Genomic DNA, 17264 nt, shown 5'->3' on the forward strand with positions numbered 1-17264 from the left:
CAGCACAAGCCCCAGTATCTTGGGGAGTCCAGGAAGGGGGCCTAGAGTAAGCCAGTCCCACCCTCGCCAGCCCCAAGGGGCCCTTCTGCCTCCCCAAGGGCCGCAGCTTGTTTGTGTGACTCCTGGCAGGCCCCAGGGGCCCTGGCCTCACTCCCTTGGGAGCTGGGAACCTAGGCAGCAAGTCGGGGCTGCTCTATAGCTGGTGAGGCCCTCGGGGCTGTCTGGGTGAAGTCCTTGGCCAGAGCAAAATGAGGGTAGGGGAGCACACAGCCACATCCGTGGAACCCCGTTCCCCATCCTCCTGGATGGGGGTGAGGACATCTCTGACCTCCAGCCCCTCCCCCAGCTGCCCAGGAGGCCCGCAGCAAGTTCGAGGAGGCCGAGCGGTCGCTGAAGGACATGGAGGAGTCCCTCAGGTAGCGGGGGCTGAGGAGCGGGGACAGCTGTCCCACAGCGCCCACTCTCTGGCTCCCAGGGGAGCTGGTGGTGGGGAATCACTGAGGCAGCCACAGGCTGGGCCTGGTCCCTGCAGGGAGGGTCCCTGGGAGGTGGCAGGGAGGACAGCCTGGGCACCACTGCTCAGCCGGACCCTCCTGTGTCTGTCGTCCTGGGTCAGGCACTGGCGTCCCCAGCTGCCCCTTAACCGCCCCGCCTCCCCTTCCAGGAACCTGGAGCAAGAGATTTCTTTTGACTTCGGCCCCAACGGAGAGTTTGCTTACCTGTACAGCCAGTGCTACGAGCTCACCACCAATGAGTGCGTCCCAGGAGTGCAGGGGCCCCCACTGGCAGGGTGGGAGGCGGGTGGCCCTGGAAGTGGCACTGGCAGTTTCCTGATGGTTGGGGAACCATCTGCGGGGTGGGGCCTGAGAGTGCTACCCTCCATTTTGAGGGGGAGCAGAAGCCAGGGGCCAGGCTTAGGGTTGGTCATTGGAGTTGGAGATGCCCTGTGTGTGGGGACTGGAGGAGGCAGTGGGGGGCTGTGGGAGGAGGCTGGAATCCCTGCGTCCCCCCACCCATATGTCGCGGTCCTCCACAGATACATCTACCGCCTCTGCCCTTTCAAGCTTGTCTCGCAGAAACCCAAACTCGGGGGCTCTCCCACCAGCCTCGGGTGAGTGGCTTGGGCTGGCCCCTTCCCTCTGCCTCCTCCTGGTGCCCCGACACCGGCCCAGCACTCAGCACCCTGTGTCTCTCGCAGCACCTGGGGCTCATGGGCTGGCCCCGACCACGACAAGTTCAGTGCCATGAAGTATGAGCAAGGCACGGGCTGCTGGCAGGGCCCCAACCGCTCCACCACCGTGAGTGCCTGCAAGGCGGAGGAGCCGGGGCGGGGAGACCCAGGCCCGGCCCAGCCGAACCCTCTCGAGCACCTGTCTGCCCATCCCCAGGTGCGCCTCCTGTGCGGGAAAGAGACCATGGTGACCAGCACCACAGAGCCCAGTCGCTGCGAGTACCTCATGGAGCTGATGACGCCGGCCGCCTGCCCGGAGCCCCCGCCTGAAGCACCCACCGAAGACGACCATGATGAGCTCTAGCTGGATGGGCAGAGGTGGGTGGGGAGGTAGAGTCTCCGCCTGCCCCAGCAAGGGGAGGCAGCGGGCCCTGAGGAGCATGGACCCACATGGCCACTCTATCAACCTGGGTCCCCGTGTTCCCTTCCTTTTTTTTTTTTGTTTGTTTTTTTTTTTTTTTTTTTTTTTTTTGAGGTGGAGTCTCACTCTTTGGCCCAGGCTGGAGTGCAGTGATGTGACCTCAGCTGTCTGCAACCTCCACCTCCCGGGTTCAAACGATTCTCCTGTCTCAGCCTCCCAAGTGGCTGGGATTACAGGTGTGCACCACCATGCCTGGCTAATTTTTGTATTTTCAATAGAGATGGGGTTTCACCGTGTTGGCCTGGATGGTCTCGAACTCCTAACCTCAGATGATCCACCTGCCTCGGCCTCCCAAAGTGCTGGGATTACAGGCATAAGCCACCACACCCGGCCATCTCCTGCCTTTTTTTTTTGGATGGAGTTTCACTCTTGTTGCCGAGGCTGGAATGCGGAATGCAGTGGTGTGATCTCGGCTCACTGCAACCTCCACCTCCTGGGTGCAAGCAATTCTCCTGCCTCAGCCTCCTGAGTAGCTGGGACTACAGGCGCTGCCACCATGCCTGGCTAATTTTTTTGTATTTTTAGTAAAGATGGGGTTTCACTGTGTTAGCCAGGGGGTCTCGATCTCCTGACCTCGTGATCTGCCCTCCTCAGCCTCCCAAAGTGCTGGGATTACAGGCATGAGCTACTGTGTCTGGACATCCCCTGCTTTTTAAAAAAAGGTTTTTTTACTTTTGAAAATAAATAGGCCAGGCGTGGTGGCTCACATCTGTAATCCCAGCACTTTGGGAGGCTGAAGTGGGCGGATCACTTGAGGTCAGGAGGTTGAGACCAGCCTGACCAACATGGTGAAACCCCATCTCTACTAAAAATACAAAAAAATTAGCGGGGTGTGGTGGTAGGTGCCTGTTGTTCCAGCTGCTCGAGGCTGAAGCACAAGAATCACTTGAACCCGGGAGGTGGAGGTTGGAGGGAGCCAAGATGGTGCTACTGCACTCTCCAGCCTGGGCTACAGAGCAAGACTCTCAAAAAAAAAAAAACAGAAAATAGACGAGGTCTCCGGGCTGGTCAACTCCTGGCCTTAAATGATCCTCCCACCTCAGCCTCCCAAGCAGCCGGGACTACAGGCAAACATCACCATGTCCAGCTGTCCCCAGCTTTCTAATCTGGTCTTTCTCTTGCCCCAGAACCTCAAGAAGGCATGAAGCCAGCCCCTGCAGTACCGTCCACCTGCCCCTCTGGGCCTGCCTGTGGTTCTGTTGCCCTCCTCTGTGGCGGCAGGACCTTTGTGGGGCTTCATGCCCTGCTCTGGGGCCCAGGTGGGGCTGGTCCACATTCCCAGGCCCCAGCAGCCTCCAAAGATGGGTAAAGGAGCTTGCCCTCCCTGGGTCCCCCACCTTGGTGACTCGCCCCACCACCCCTAGCCCTGTCCCTACCACCCCTCCTAGCGGGGAGTAGTGAATGACTTGACCTGTGACCTCAATACAATAAATGTGATCCCCCAACCAAACTTGCCTGTGTCTGCCTCACTTTGCTGGGGTGTGGACCGGGGTGTGGGCAGGGGTTGAGCACAGGGGACTCGCCTGTCTGCAGATCCCGCCCGGGCCTCCCCCACCATCTGGGGATCATTCCTGAAGATACCAGATGGATGAACCCTGGACCACTTCCATCTGAGCATCCATCCGGGCCCGTGTCCCACCCTCCCTGGGTCTCATCTGTGCTCTGTGGAGGCCAAGGGTTCCCTCCCAGGGCCAAAGCCCCTGCTGCAGACAGACCCAGGCCCAGAGAAGGACGAGGCCTGGGTGCCGCTACACAGGATGCGCCTGCATGCTCCCCGCGCAGCTGTGCAGAGATGACCCAAGGCCTTAAGATTCTGAACTTTTATTTTCTGGCATGAAAAGTACAAATAATTAAACAATTCCATGTAAAAGTCTGTTACCGCGGCCAGGCCTGTGATCCCGGTAATAAATAGTCTAAACGCAACGCGAAGTGTTCTTGTTGGGTTTTTTTTTTTTTTGTCTTTTGTTTTGTCTTTTTTTTTTTTTTTTTTTTTTTTACAGTTTTTTATCACCTCCAACATGGACTCTGTCGTGATTTGAAACCTTCCGAATAAATAACAGGATGAAGGGAGGGGTGGAGGGGCTGAGCCCCCTCCCCCCTGGCCTGGCCCCTGCCCCCCAGGAACGTGGAAGACCCTAGTCCCCCTCCCCTGGGAGCCCTGGCCTGGCCCCCTGCGGGGAGGGGCTGGCCTCCAGGGAGGGGGCCTGGCTGGGCTGAGTTTTGGGTTTTAGAAAAAGTCCCCTCCCAGTCTTGGGGGCGGCAGGGGCCTAGGCCTCGGTTGGGGGGTGTGGGGAGGTGCCCCCTCTCTGGAGCCTGGCCCCCCCCCCCCAGGGTGGGGGACAAACCCAGCCCTTATTGCTCGGACGCCCTGCTGCAAGCTTCCCACGCGGATGTGCGTGTTCCCGAATGCAGAGGGCGGAGGGGAGAGAGCCCCAAGAGACAGCAGGGGAGAGGGGTCCCTGCCCTGCTGCAGGGGAGAGGGGAGAGGGCAGGGAGGACTTAAAACCACAAGAATAAATAGGTTCGTGTATCAAGAACAAGCTAGGGATTTCACCAGCTAAATAGGACTGAAAAATTCTCAAGACAAGAGCAAAAAGAATCCCACTGATGACCTGGACGTCGCTGGCCGTGGGGACTGCCCCGCAGAGCACACACCCCCGCGTGCCACTCGGCTACCATTACTGTTATTAATAATTATTATTACTTTAATGATTCCACTTCCCCTTTTATAAATAAATTAGGCATAACCATGTCTCGGCAAAACTTAAAGAAACAAAGAACATTTGTCGTTCCTTTAACTTGCAAACTGGATGAAGTAACAGAAATATACACGGATGTCCTTACAGGGCAACGAGGAGAATAAATAGTTAACATAGCAATAAGTTAAAACTACAAGAAGCTAAATTCAGCAAAAAAGTACAAGAAAGTTAACTGGTGCCAGTTTATGTCTTTTTTTTTTCCTTTTTTTTTTTTAAATCTCTTCTGTGTGTTTTCTTTTTTTGTTGCTTTTTTTTTCCTCTTCTGTTTGTGTTTTTTTGTCGCTTTTTTGATTTTTTTTCTTTTTTGTTCCTTGCAGCAGAAGCTCCACAGACGTTTAATAACAACACCGGGAGGGGTGGGGGAGAGAGAGCTGGACAGTCAGATGGGGGCGCCATAGCCAGACACCAAACGTGGGGACACTGGGGGAAGGCAACTTAACTATAGCTGAAGTCGGGGTTTTGCAATTCTCAGTTCCGATGGGGCCGCTGAGTGGGGTGGGGAGCGGCGCGAGGGCTCCCAGGGGCTCCGGCCTGTGGCTTCTGTTGGAATTTTTTTTTTTTTAAAGAAAGAAAACTAGGGCGATGTAATGTCCAGACAGAAGCCGGGGGCCGGGGCTCGAGATCGGGGGCTGTGTCCACTGCAATCTGGAAAGACGAAAAACCCAACAAACCGAAAGGGGGTAGGTAGGTGACAAGTGGACGGGAAAGGAGTGTGGGGCTGGGCCCTTGGGCCCATTCACCCCACCCTGGGCCTGTCGGGGAGTGCCGGGGTCTTGCTGCTGGGGAGGCCCAGTCCTGGTGGGGGAGGCTCAGGGCTGGGCCTCTCCCTCAGCTGCGTGGGCCAAGGCCTCGGCCCAGGGGGAGGCTGAGCCCCGGGGACAGGGGTGTCCTTTGGCCTCAAGTGTTGTGGGGGGGGGGCTGCCTCCAGCCCACCATGACGCCAAGGTGGAACGAGGTATCGTGTGTCTCAATGCATGTGCGCTGCGTGTGCACGCCTGTGTTCGTGGGCGCCAAGGAGACCACTGGGGGTCCAGGAGAGATCTCTGCAGAGAACCTGGGGGCCAGGGCGAGGGGGCCAAGAGGGTGAGGGAGCATCTGGGGCGGGGTCTGAGGTGGGACCTCCTGCCTGGGCCTATGGGATGCTATGGGCATATGTCTGCGTGTTCCTGGGTGGTGTTTGTGTTTCTCTGTGACCTGGTGTCCAAATTTGATGTCCAAATATCTATCGCTACATTCACGTGTGCACGTGGACAGGTGGATGGATTCGTGTGCCCACATCTGTGGTCTGTGTCCACATGGACGTAGCCCTAACTTCTGTCTCTTTCTGTCTATCCCTGTCCATGTGTCTGAGTTTGGCCAACTAGTCCCTTAACGTGTCTGGGGCATGTCGCTGTGTCCGTCTGCGTCTGTCCGTGTGTCCCCGTGGTGTGAGTGTCTGCGTGGTTGTTTCCCTGTGTGGCCCCGTGGGCTGCCAGCCCCTAAGCCCTGCTCCCCGGGCCCCCCCACCCCCGCCCCAGTTGGTAAACATAACCTGCCAAAATATTTTCTTTTTTTTTTTGTCTTTTTTTGTGTTTTTTTTCAAGTTCAAGAATCCCCAGTAAAAATTCTCCACGAGGTCTTTTTCCCTTTTTACAAAAATAGAGTTTTTCTTCCCCTCCCACCCCCCCTTTTTTTTTCATTTTGTTTCTGCTTCCAGCCCCGCTGCCTGCTCCCCGCATTCCACCAGGGGGCGCTGGGCCGGGGGTGCCCACACCCCTCCTCACGGTTCGCTTTTTTGGGGATTTTTAAACCTGTTCCTCCTACCCCAGGCCCCACCTAGGTGCTGGGGAGGCCTGGGCAAGGGGGTCTGGGAGGGCACCCCCTGGAGCCCCCCAAGCCATCCCATCGGGGGCGGCCGAGGGTGGGGGTGGGGGCACATCTCTGCATTCGTTTTAGCCGAAAAAAGAAACAAAAACCTTCACCATAAACCAAACCAACACGAGAGAGTGAACAGCCCAGCCTGGGGTGGGGGCAGGAGGATGGGGCGGGGGATCCCCGGGCACCCCCCATTCCCTGCAGACCCTCCCACCCCGGAGTGCTCACCCTGTGGCTTCCGCAGGGACGTGGGGCCCTCGCGTCGTCCGTGGGGCTGCCTGTGCTGTCTCTCTTGGGCCCCTTCTCTCTCTCTCTCTCTCTCTCTTTCTCTCTCTCTCTCTGCTGCCCGGGGAGGGGGTGGGAGGGCAGGCGGGGTGGGCTCACGCCTTGTGCTGTTTGCTGGTCTTGAAGGAGACCTGCAGCACGCGCTCGCCCAGGCGATAGCCGTTCAGGCTGGCGATGGCCATGGCCGCCTCGTCATAGTTGGTCATGGTCACGAAGCCGAAACCCTTGCACTTGTTGGTGGTGAAATCACGGATGACCTTGACGTTGGTGACTGCCCCAAAAGGCCCGAACAGCTGCCACAGCACGCTCTCGTCTGCCTCCGGTGACAGGTTGTATACGAAGATGCACCAGCCGGCGCCCGCCGCGCCCCCCGACAGGCCCACGCCTGCCAGGCCGCTCATACCGTCGATGGCGATGGGCGAGAACCTGGCGATGAGCGACAGGGGACTACTTTGGGGGTCACGCGGGCTCTGCCCTGACCCCCCGCATGCTTCCGACCCCATTGTGACCCCTCACACCTTTATGACCCCTGACTGTGCCATGACCTTGGAATGGTGTGACCCCCTGCAATGCAATTTTTTTTTTTTTTTTTTTAGAGACAGGGTCTTGCTCTGTCACCGAGGCCGGAGTGCAGTGGTACAATCATGGCTCACTGTAGCTTTGACCTCCTGGGCTCAAGCAATCCTCCCGCCTCAGCCTCCTGAGTTGCTGGGACTGTAGGCAGGCACCCTCACACCCAGCTAATTTTCTTTATGATTTGTAGAGACACAGTCTCACTATGTTGCTTAGGCTGGTCTCGAACTCTCAGGCTCAAGCAATCCTCCTGCCTTGGCCTCCCGAGTAGCTGGGACTACAGGTGCACCACCATGCCCCACTGATTTTTTTTTTTTTCTGAGACGGAGTCTTGCTCTGTCACCCAGGCTGGAGTGCAGTGGGATGACCTCAGCTCACTGCAACCTCTGCCTCCCGGGTTCAGGTGCTTGTCCTGCCTCAGCCTCCCGAGTAGCACCCGCCACCACGCCCAGCTAATTTCGTATTTTTAATAGAGACGGGGTTTCTCCATGTTGATCAGGCTGGTTTCAAACTACCGACCTCAGGTGATCCGCCTGCCTCGACCTCCCAAAGTGCTGGGATTACAGGCATGAGCCACCGTGCCCAGCCATGCCCCGCTGATTTTTAAAATGTTTTGTAGAGGTGGGGTCTCGCTGCATTGGCCTGGCTGGTCTCGAACTCCTGGGCTCAAGCAATCCCACAGCCTTGGAGTTCCAAAGTGCTGAGATTACAGGTGTGAGCCACTGCACCCGGCTTTCCTTTTCAAATCATATATTTATTATCATCAACTCCATCTTCCCTGCAAGAGTTTGTTCCAGCCCCTGAACAACACCTAGTAAGCACTTGGGAGGTGTCTGTTGAATGAATTAATGAAAGGACAGAATTGACTCCATTCACATTCCCCACTGGCAATCTGGCCCTCGGATTAAACCCCTCAACTGGGAGGGGAGGACCCAAGGGCCTGAACCATTCAATCCCGACCACGAGGAACAAACTACTCTCTCCTTCTGGCCCTCTTTGTACAGGCTGTTCCCACTGCTAGGAACTCCCTTTCCACTCTGCCTTTGTGTGGATGTTGCCTAAGATGGGAGCGGGGGGTCTCTGCTGCTGAGTCTCCATCATCCCTTCTTTTTTTTTTTTTTTTTTTTTTTTTTGAGACGGAGTCTCGCTCTGTCGCCCAGGCTGGAGTGCAGTGGCATGATCTCTGCTCACTGCAACCTCCGCCTCCCAGGTTCAAGCAGTTCTCTGCCTCAGCCTCCCGAGTAGCTGGGATTACAGGTGCCTGCCACCATGCCCAGCTAAATTTTTGTATTTTTAGTAGAGACGGGGTTTCACCATCTTGGCCAGGCTGGTCTTGAACTCCTGACCTCGTGATCCGCCCCCCTCGGCTTCCCAAAGTTCTGGGATTACAGGCATGAGCCACCGCTCCCAGCCACATTTTTTAATTTTTGGAGACAAGGTCTCGCTCTGTCACCCAGGCTGGAGTGCAGTGGCTCCATCACAGTTCACTGCAGCCTCCAACTCCTAGGCTCAAGCAATCCTCCCGCCTCAGCATCCTGAGTAGCCTGAACCACAGGCATGCACCACCATATCAGGCCAATCCTTAAAAAAAAATTGTAGAGAAGGATCTCACTATGTTGCCCAGGCTGATCTCGAACTCCTGGCCTCAAGTGCTCCTTGCCCCTCAGCCTCCCGAAACACTGGGAGCACAGGCGAAAACCGCCACGTCTGGCTTTGATGTCACATCTCTCAATGACCATGCTACTCCAAGACCCAGGCAAAAAAGACTAAGCCTGCAGCCCTGGGGGTGAGCTGAAGAGGGGTGCATCAGGGGCATGGATGGTGAGGGGTGGGGACAGTGGGGCGGGGGCACTGTTACCTCTTGACGCCGTAGGCCATGTTGAGCAAATTGTCCAGCCTGTGGAGGCAGAGGTGGTGGTCAGAGGTGGCTTCCAGTCATGCCCCCCTGCTGTGACACCGTCGGCCTGCCCTCCCCACCCCCACCCAATAGGCCTGCAGCAGAGCCCTGCCCCCGCCTGCCCGCTGCCCGCCCGCCCGCCCGGCTAGACACTGCCTGGCACGGAACCGTGGTCACTCAGGCACCGCCTCTCGCCTGCCCCTCCACTGTCCAGCCTGCACTGGCCTCCTCATCCATCCTCCCCCTCCTGGCCGGCGGGTCCCCTCTGGGCCCAGGCGCTGGGATCCCTGGGGAAAGATAACTCCTAACAAAGGCGACAGTAACTACCACAGCCAACATTCTCGCAGCACTTGAGGGGGTGGGTAACTTGCCCCGGCCACCCAGGGGCCCACAAGGGGCTTCCATGGTCTCCCCTTGGAGTGGCTACGAGCTTGGACTCCAGGTCCTGGGTTCGAGTCTCTGCTCTGTTTGGGCTGGGCAAACCCCAACACCTCTCTGTGCCTCAGGGTCCCCGTCCATGAAACAGGGGCAACACAAGCTCTGTTCTCATCGTGTTGCAGAAGAATAAGGGTGTCTAGCACACAGCAAAGACTCATGAAATATTTGGTGTTATTACAGATGGGGAAACTGGGGCACAGAGCGATATAGCCACATGCCCGAAAGAGAAAGGGGCCACCAGAGCTGGAACCCAGTCAGATGGCGCCAAAATCTTTAACACCAAGAATGCCAATCGTCGTGGCCAGCACACATTGAGGGCCTGCTGTATACAAGTGGCTGGCCTTGGCACCTGACAGATAGGCTCCTTGGCTCCCGTGTGTGCGCACCCTCCCGGCACCCCTCCCCGTCGGCAGGAATGGGGTTCAGGGAGGGTTGCAAGCTTGGAGACACCCGGCCTGGGGCCATCTGCGTGGGTGGCAGGGGGCTCACCGGAAACGCTGTGTCTGATGGTGTAGGGGGCCTGCGTAGCGCCGGGCGGATGACTGGTAGAGGTGGGTGAGCAGGGCCTGCCCCGTCTTCTGACTCGGGTTGTTCGCAAACTTGACTGTGATGGGCTCAGCTGCGCCCAGCGGCTTCTGCCCATTCAGTCCTTTGATAGCCTCCTCGGCCTCAATCCTCTTGTCGAAGCGGATGAATCCCACACCCCGAGAGACACCTGCCAGGGGGCGGGGATGTCCATCACGACGACCCTGTCCCCTCCTGTGTAACCCCACTTCTCCCTTCCCTGCTTCATGCCCTGGCATCTTGGTCGGTTTCTCCACGTTGGTCCCACCTGACTGACTTTGCCCAGCGCCCCCGCCAGGTGCACCCTCCTTGACTGCCTAACCTGTGACCTGGTCCACCAGGATGCGGGACGTGATGATGCGGCCGTACTGGGAGAAGAGCTGCTCCATCTCTTTCTGGCTCATGGTCTTGGGGAGCCCGCTGACGTACAGGTTAGCATCCCGGATGGATGCTGAACTGGGTCTGGCATAGGACACCTGGGTGAGGGGGTCAGACGGACAGGGGTGAGGCAGAGACCCATTTCACAGATGGAGAGAGTGAGACCATGTCTAAACCATCACAGAGTTGGCAGAAGTGACTCATCCGTCACTCAATAAGTATCTCTAGAGTTGTCACCGTGGGTGGGGCTGAGTCAGATATGGGAGAGGGGACATGGCAGTGGCTGTAACAACTTGGCACTGCTTGTATAGAGTAATGGGGACCTGCCACCTAGGGAGGACATGTCTCCCTGGGGTGACATGTGACCCCAAAGGGATCCTTGAATACCCAGCTCACATCACTATCACATGCTTGACACTCCATCAACAAACTTTTTTTTTTTTTTTTTTAAAGACAGGATCTCACTTTTTTACCTAGGCTGGAATACAGTGGTGTGATCTCAGCTCACTACAGCCTCGACCTCTTGGGCTCAAGCAATCATCCCGCCTAAGCCCCGCAAGTAGCTGAGACTACAGGCGCCCACCACCATGCCTGGCCAGCATTTTTTTTTCTTTTGAGACGGAGTGTTGCTCTGTCACCAGGATGGAGTGCAATGGTGTGATCTCTGCTCACTGCAACCTTCCCTTTCCAGGTTCAAGCAATTCTCCTGCCTCAGCCTCCTGACTAGCTGGGACTACAGGCATGCCACCACCATGCCTAGCTAATTTTTTTTTTTTTTTTTTTTTTTGGTATTTTTAGTACAGACTGGGTTTCACCATGTTGGCCAGGATGGTCTTGACCTGTTGACCTTGTGATCCGCTCACCTTGGCCTCCCAAAGTGCTGGGATTACAGGCGTGAGCCACCGCACCTGGCTTAATTTTTGTAATTTTAGCAGAGACAGGGTTTCATCATGTTGGTCAGGCTGGTCTTGAACTCCTGACCTCATGATCCGCCCGCCTCGGACTCCCAAAGTGCTGGGATTATAGGTGTGAGCCACCTCCCCCAGCCTCAGCTAATCTTTAATTTTTTTTTTTTTTTTTTGTAGAAACAGGATCTCACTGTGTTACCCAGGCTAGTCTTGAACTTCTGGCCTCAAGCAATTCTCCCATCTCGGCCTCTCAAAATGCTGGGATGATAGGTGTGAGCCACCATGCCTGGCCTATTTTTATTTTATTGAAAGATGGTGTCTTGCTGTGTTGCCCAGGCTAGAATGCAGTTATTATTCACAGGTGCAATCATACTGCACTGCAGCCTCCAACTCCTGGATTCAAGCCATCCTCCCACCTCAGCCTCCCAAGTAGCTGGGACTACAGGCATGCACCACCACACCCAGCCACTCTTCCCACTCCTATGGAGAGTGGACCTAAGACACTGGCCCCTTCTCTTCCCAGCTACACTGGGCCCCCCAGGGACACTCAGGTCTTTAGTCATCAGCTCCCAAATGTCCCCAGTCTGCACCCCTGGTGGCACCTGGGTCCAGGTGCCCCACATGGGGATGTCAAGGGCACTTCGTACACAGCATGGGTGCCTCCAGCTCCCACCCGCCTCCAATCTGCCCCAACTCACTAATGGCAACTCTGTCCTCCTAAGTGCTCATGTCCCCAGGTTCAGGTTGTTCTCGACACCTGTTCTTCACATGCACATCCAACCCACTGTAAATCCTGTAGGCTCCACCTTCCTCCTTATCCAGAATCCACACACTTCACCCCACTGCCACTGTCCCACCCTGGCCCAGCCTTCACTACTGATCACCTGGACCAGTGTAGCAGCCTCCACCCTGGCCCCCCTGCTCCCATCCCCCACTGTCTGTTCACCCTACAGCAGCCAGAGGGCGCCTGTGAACACCTGAGACAGGTCACATCCCCTCTCTGCTCAGAACCCTCTATGGCTCCCACCTTCCTCAGCAGAAAAGCCAAAGTCCTTTCCTTGGACCGTAAAACCCTGCACATTCTTCCCCATCATATCCTTGGGATAATGAGATGCCCTCATCTCCCCCTACTTTCTGCCCCAATTACTGTGTTCCAGCAACTTGAACTTCCCCCATTTTTCCCAAACACATCAGGCATGTCTCAGCCTCAGGGCCCTGGCATTGCCTGTTCTCTCTGCCTGGAACGCTCTTCCTCCTCTTCTTTCTTTGGGTCTCAGTTGAAACATCCTCCCTGTCCTCTCTCATCTAAATTTGTCCTCCCCCCCGCCACCCCTATTACTCTTTCTCAAAGCACTTCTCCCAACTAGGAATTAGACACATTTTAGCACTGTTATCTGAATCACATTATTAATTATCGTCCAGCCCAACAATGAAACTCTCTGCAAGTGTTTAAAAAAATGGTGGGTCAGGTGCAGTGGCTCATGCCTGTAATCCCAGTGCTCTGGAAGTTCAAGGCGGGAGGATCAAGGGAGCCCAGGAGTTTGAGACCAGCCTGGACAATATAGCAAGACCCCGCCCCACCTCTGTCCCCCACCACCACAACCTCTACAAAAAAAAAAATTAGCTGGGTGTGATGGTGCACACCTGTGGTCCCAGCTACTCGGGAGGCTGAGGCTGGAGGATCACTTGAACCCAGGAGTTAAAGGCTGCAGTGAGCTATGATCACACCACTGCACTCCAGCCTGGGCTACAGAGCAAGACCCTGTCTCTGAAAAAAAAAAAAGAGAAAAAGATGGACGTGTATATTTATTTCCCAGAAACAGCGGTGAGTGGTGAGTATTGTAAAATGGGTGACAGAAGAGTCTATTTACAAAGCAGGGAATATTGTGTGACCTTGTTTCATTGTGTGTTTATCAATGTCCTGGAAGCATGGTCGGGAAGTCCACCTCTCAAATGCTCAGTGGGTCACCTGTCGCCAGGGACTGGGGAAGAGGCTGGGGCGTGGTCATGAGCAATTCTCCCCCTTATGTCTGCCATATCTATTTTTCCTTCCTCCCTCCCTCCCTTCCTTCCTTCCTTCCTTCCTTCCTTCGTTCCTTCCTTCCTTCCTTCCTTCCTTCCTCCCTCCCTCCCTCCCTCTCTCTTTCCTCCCTCCCTCCCTCCTTTCCTTCCTTCCTTTCCTCTTTCTTTTTCTTCTTAAGTGAGGTTTTTGTTTATTGGTTTGTTTTGAGATGGGGTCTCGCTGTGGTGCCCAGGCTGGAGTACAGTGATGCAATCATGGTTCACCGCAGCCTTGACCTCCCGGGCTCCAGCAATCCTCCCACCTCGGCCTCCCACAGTGCTGGGACTACAGGTGTGAGCCTTCGTGCCCAGCCTCTATTTTCTATTTCTTCTAATTAACCTCTTGATAGATAGGGGTCATTGTCTTCTGGCTTTTGTTTGGGACAATGAGTTGAGACAGTGAGTTGTGAGAGTGTATGCCTCCATTAGAAATAACTAATTAAAGCTGGGCACAGTGGCTCATGTCTGTAATCCCAGCATTTTGCGAGGCTGATGCAGGCGGATCACGAGGTCAGGAGATCAAGACCATCCTAGCTAACACGGTGAAACCCTGTCTCTACTAAAAATACAAAAAATTAGCCAGGCGTGGTGGCGGGCGCCTGTAGTGCCAGCTACTCAGGAGGTTGAGGCAGGAGAATGGTGTAAACCCAGGAGGCGGAGCTTGCAGTGAGCCGAGATCGCGCCACTGCACTCCAGCCTGGGCAACAGAGTAATACTCCATCTCAAAAAAAAAAAAAAAAGAAAGAACTAATTTAAAAATGAACAAAATAGATAAAGCAGTTTGAGAGTGAATGAGGGGGCAGGGTCTGATTAACGCAATTTTGTGCACCTGGGGTTCTCCAGAAAAAAAAGACAATCACATCAGCCACTGTCATGTCCATAATAGTGATTTTTAAAATCACAGCCATGCCAGGCACGGTGGCTCACGTCTGTAACCCCAGCACTTTGGGAGGCCGAGGCAGGCGGATCATTTGAGGTCAGGAGTTGGAGACCACTCTGGCCAACATGGTGAAACCCTGTCTCTACTAAAAATGCAAAAATTAGCCAGGCATGGTGGTGCACACCTGTAATCCCAGCTACTCAGGAGGCTGAGGCAGGAGAATCACTTGAACCTGAGAGGCGGAATTGCAGGGAGCCAAGATCGCTCCACTGTACTCCAGCCTGGGTAACAGAGCAAGATTCCATCTCAAAAAAATAAATTAATTAATTAAGAAATAAATCATGTCCATGCCGGGCACGGTGGCTCAAGCCTGTAATCCCAGCACTTTGGGAGGCTGAGGCGGGTGGATGATCTGAGGTCAGGAGTTCAAGACCAGCCTGACCAACATGCTGAAACCCCGTCTCTACTAAAAAAAATACAAAGATTAGCTGTGCGTGGTGGCTGGCACCTGTAGTTCCAGCTACACGGGAGGCTGAGGCAGAACTGTTTGAACCTGGGAGGCGGAGGTTGCAGTGAGCCGAGATCGCGCCACTGCACTCCAGCCTGGGTGACAGAGCGAGACTCTGTCTCAAAAAAAAAAGGAAAGAAATCATGTCAATGTATTTGACGGTTTTCTTTTCTTTTTTTTCTCTCCCATGGGGCTAGGAGCTGTGAGGGTACTTGCTGATGAATCAGATTTCGGTTGAGGGATTAGATTTCGGGGTAAAATCCTGGGTGGGTATTGGAGGTCCAGCACCGTCTGAGACACAAAGGAGGTTTTCACAGGCCTTTCCCATCCCTCCATGACATGGGTTTCCCAAGGGCTAGGATAGACCAAACTCCACCCACACCCTACCCTGGGATGGGGCCTGGCCCGCAGCAGGCAGCTGGAGATATTTTGGGCAGCTGCCAGAGCGCCCAGTCCGGACTGACCGCGCAACACCATCACACAGGCAAAAACACCCAGGGGCAGACAGAAGGCCATGCAGTGCCACCCCGCTGCACAGCCTCAGAGATAAAACCAGCCAGAGGGTGACACAGGCCACTGTCACATTCTCAGAAACGTTCAGGAGGGAGTCTCAGAGAATTACAGTGAAGGTCATAGAACCACATACCTGTCACACCGCAGCACAAGCACACGATGTCACACTCAATCCCGCAGAGCAGGGCACAGGTAGACACACTCACACAACATTGCTGTGACACACAAACATCCTGCCAGAGCCAGACGCATCCCTGAGGCCCCACCAGGTCACAGCCGGAGTCACAGTGTCACATGCGCCTGTCAAATAATAAGCACCTCATCCTAGGCCAGGTGCGGTGGCTCATGCCTGTAATCCCAGCACTTTGGCAGTCTGAGGTGGGTGGATCACGAGGTCAGGAGTTCAAGACCATCCTGACCAACATGGAGAAACCTCGTCTTTACTAAAAACACAAAATTAGCCAGGTGTGGTGGTGGGTGCCTGTAATGCCAGCTACTCAGGAGGCTGAGGCAGGAGAATTGCTTGAGCCTGGGAGGTGGAGGTTACAGTGAGCCGAGATCGCGCCATTGCACTCCAGCCTGGGCGAGTGAGGGAGACTGTCTCAAAAACAAATAAAAACAAACAAACAAACAAAAAACAAAAAAAAGCCCCAAAAAACAAAAAACAAAAAAAATACCTTATCCTATAGATACATAGGGATATACTCGAAGTCTTAAATATACAGATCCGCTTGACAGCAGCCCCTCTCTCTCTCTCTCTCTATCTCTCTCTCTCTCTCTCTCTCTATCTCTCTCTCTCTCTATCTCTATCTATCTATCTCTATATATATTTTTTAGACAGGGTCTTGCTCTGTTGCCGAGGCTGGAGTGCAGTGGTGCAAACATGACTCATTGTAGCCTCGGCCGCCTCAGCTTAAGTGATCCTCCCCACTCAGCCTCCCAAGTAGTTGTGACTACAGGTGCAAGATGCCACACCCAGCTAATTTAAATTTTTTTTTTTTTTTAGGAACAGGGTTTTGTCATGTTGCCCAGGTTGGTCTCAAACTCTTGGGCTCAAGTGATCCTCCTGCCTCGGCCCCCCAAAGTGCTGGGATTATAGGCGTGGGCCACTGCGCCTGGCCGCAGCCACTCGCATAGACACTGTGTCCCACAACCATTGTGTCACAGCCAGAGCCACAGTGAGTCACGGGACACCTGGATCATAAACACTGTATCTCACAGCTTAAGATGACACACACACACCACACACACACCACACACACACTGCACACACACCACACACACACCACACACACCACACACACACCACACACACACACGTACACCACACACCACACATGCACACACACACCACACACACACCACACACACTACACACATACACATGCACACGCCACACACATACACACCACACACACACACCGCACACATACACACACCACACACCACACACATACACCACACACACGCCCCAGACACACACACACATACACCACACACCACACATACACACACCACACACACTACACAGACACACAAACCACACACATGTACACATACACCACACACACACACCACACACACACCGCACACATATACCCACATACACACACCACACACACACACACACCACACACACATACACACACGCACTGCACACACATATACACACACACACGCATATACACACGCACACATGCACACGCTGCATCTCAGTGTCACCGGGGTCTGGGGTCCTCATGCCGTGGGGCTTCTGGGTCTCGGCCATGAAGGGACCCATTGGGTCACAACTTCACTCCCCCACCCCAATCCCCAACCCCCCACATCAGGAAAGGGAAGAGATTCCTGCACCTCTGTTCCCATGTTGAACTGGGGGCCAGATGGGCCACCCCCCAACCCTGGCTTCCTCCAGGGTCCAGGAGCAGATTTGCAGGGCAGAGCCCAGACACCCCCAGGCGAACCCAGAGAGAGGGGTTTCCATGACGATTCCCCCC

General features: G+C 55.0%; 2 protein-coding genes and 1 pseudogene across 8 annotated transcripts in view; 1 reads left to right on the forward strand and 2 right to left on the reverse strand.

Moving 5' to 3' along the window:
- PRKCSH (PRKCSH beta subunit of glucosidase II) overlaps positions 1 to 3102 on the forward strand; it is a 15354-nt gene extending 12252 nt beyond the window's left edge. For 3 of the 5 annotated variants that reach the window (XM_055239434.2, XM_063616032.1, XM_055239435.2), the window contains exons 14-19: positions 347 to 416; positions 665 to 754; positions 1037 to 1111; positions 1199 to 1298; positions 1389 to 1549; positions 2780 to 3102. In XM_055239434.2, the coding sequence (XP_055095409.1) occupies positions 347 to 416; positions 665 to 754; positions 1037 to 1111; positions 1199 to 1298; positions 1389 to 1535 (482 nt within the window). In that variant the 3' untranslated portion in view covers positions 1536 to 1549; positions 2780 to 3102. Of the gene's footprint in view, positions 1 to 346; positions 417 to 664; positions 755 to 1036; positions 1112 to 1198; positions 1299 to 1388; positions 1829 to 2779 lie in introns of all 5 variants that reach the window. The other 2 variants (XR_010115279.1, XR_010115278.1) reach the window with 1 other exon arrangement.
- A 355-nt stretch (positions 3103 to 3457) lies between these two features.
- LOC129460921 (basic proline-rich protein-like) lies at positions 3458 to 5689 on the reverse strand (annotated as a pseudogene).
- The window catches only part of ELAVL3 (ELAV like RNA binding protein 3), a 29452-nt gene continuing 15645 nt past the window's right edge, over positions 3458 to 17264 (reverse strand). For 2 of the 3 annotated variants that reach the window (XM_055239458.2, XM_055239459.2), the window contains exons 4-7: positions 10345 to 10498; positions 9948 to 10173; positions 8982 to 9020; positions 3458 to 6997 (exon numbers count right to left, since the gene is read on the reverse strand). In XM_055239458.2, the coding sequence (XP_055095433.1) occupies positions 6646 to 6997; positions 8982 to 9020; positions 9948 to 10173; positions 10345 to 10498 (771 nt within the window). In that variant the 3' untranslated portion in view covers positions 3458 to 6645. The remainder of the gene's footprint in view (positions 6998 to 8981; positions 9021 to 9947; positions 10174 to 10344; positions 10499 to 17264) is intronic. The other variant, XM_055239460.2, reaches the window with a different exon arrangement.

Source organism: Symphalangus syndactylus, chromosome 13, assembly GCF_028878055.3.
Source record: "Symphalangus syndactylus isolate Jambi chromosome 13, NHGRI_mSymSyn1-v2.1_pri, whole genome shotgun sequence".
Taxonomy (NCBI): domain Eukaryota; kingdom Metazoa; phylum Chordata; class Mammalia; order Primates; family Hylobatidae; genus Symphalangus; species Symphalangus syndactylus.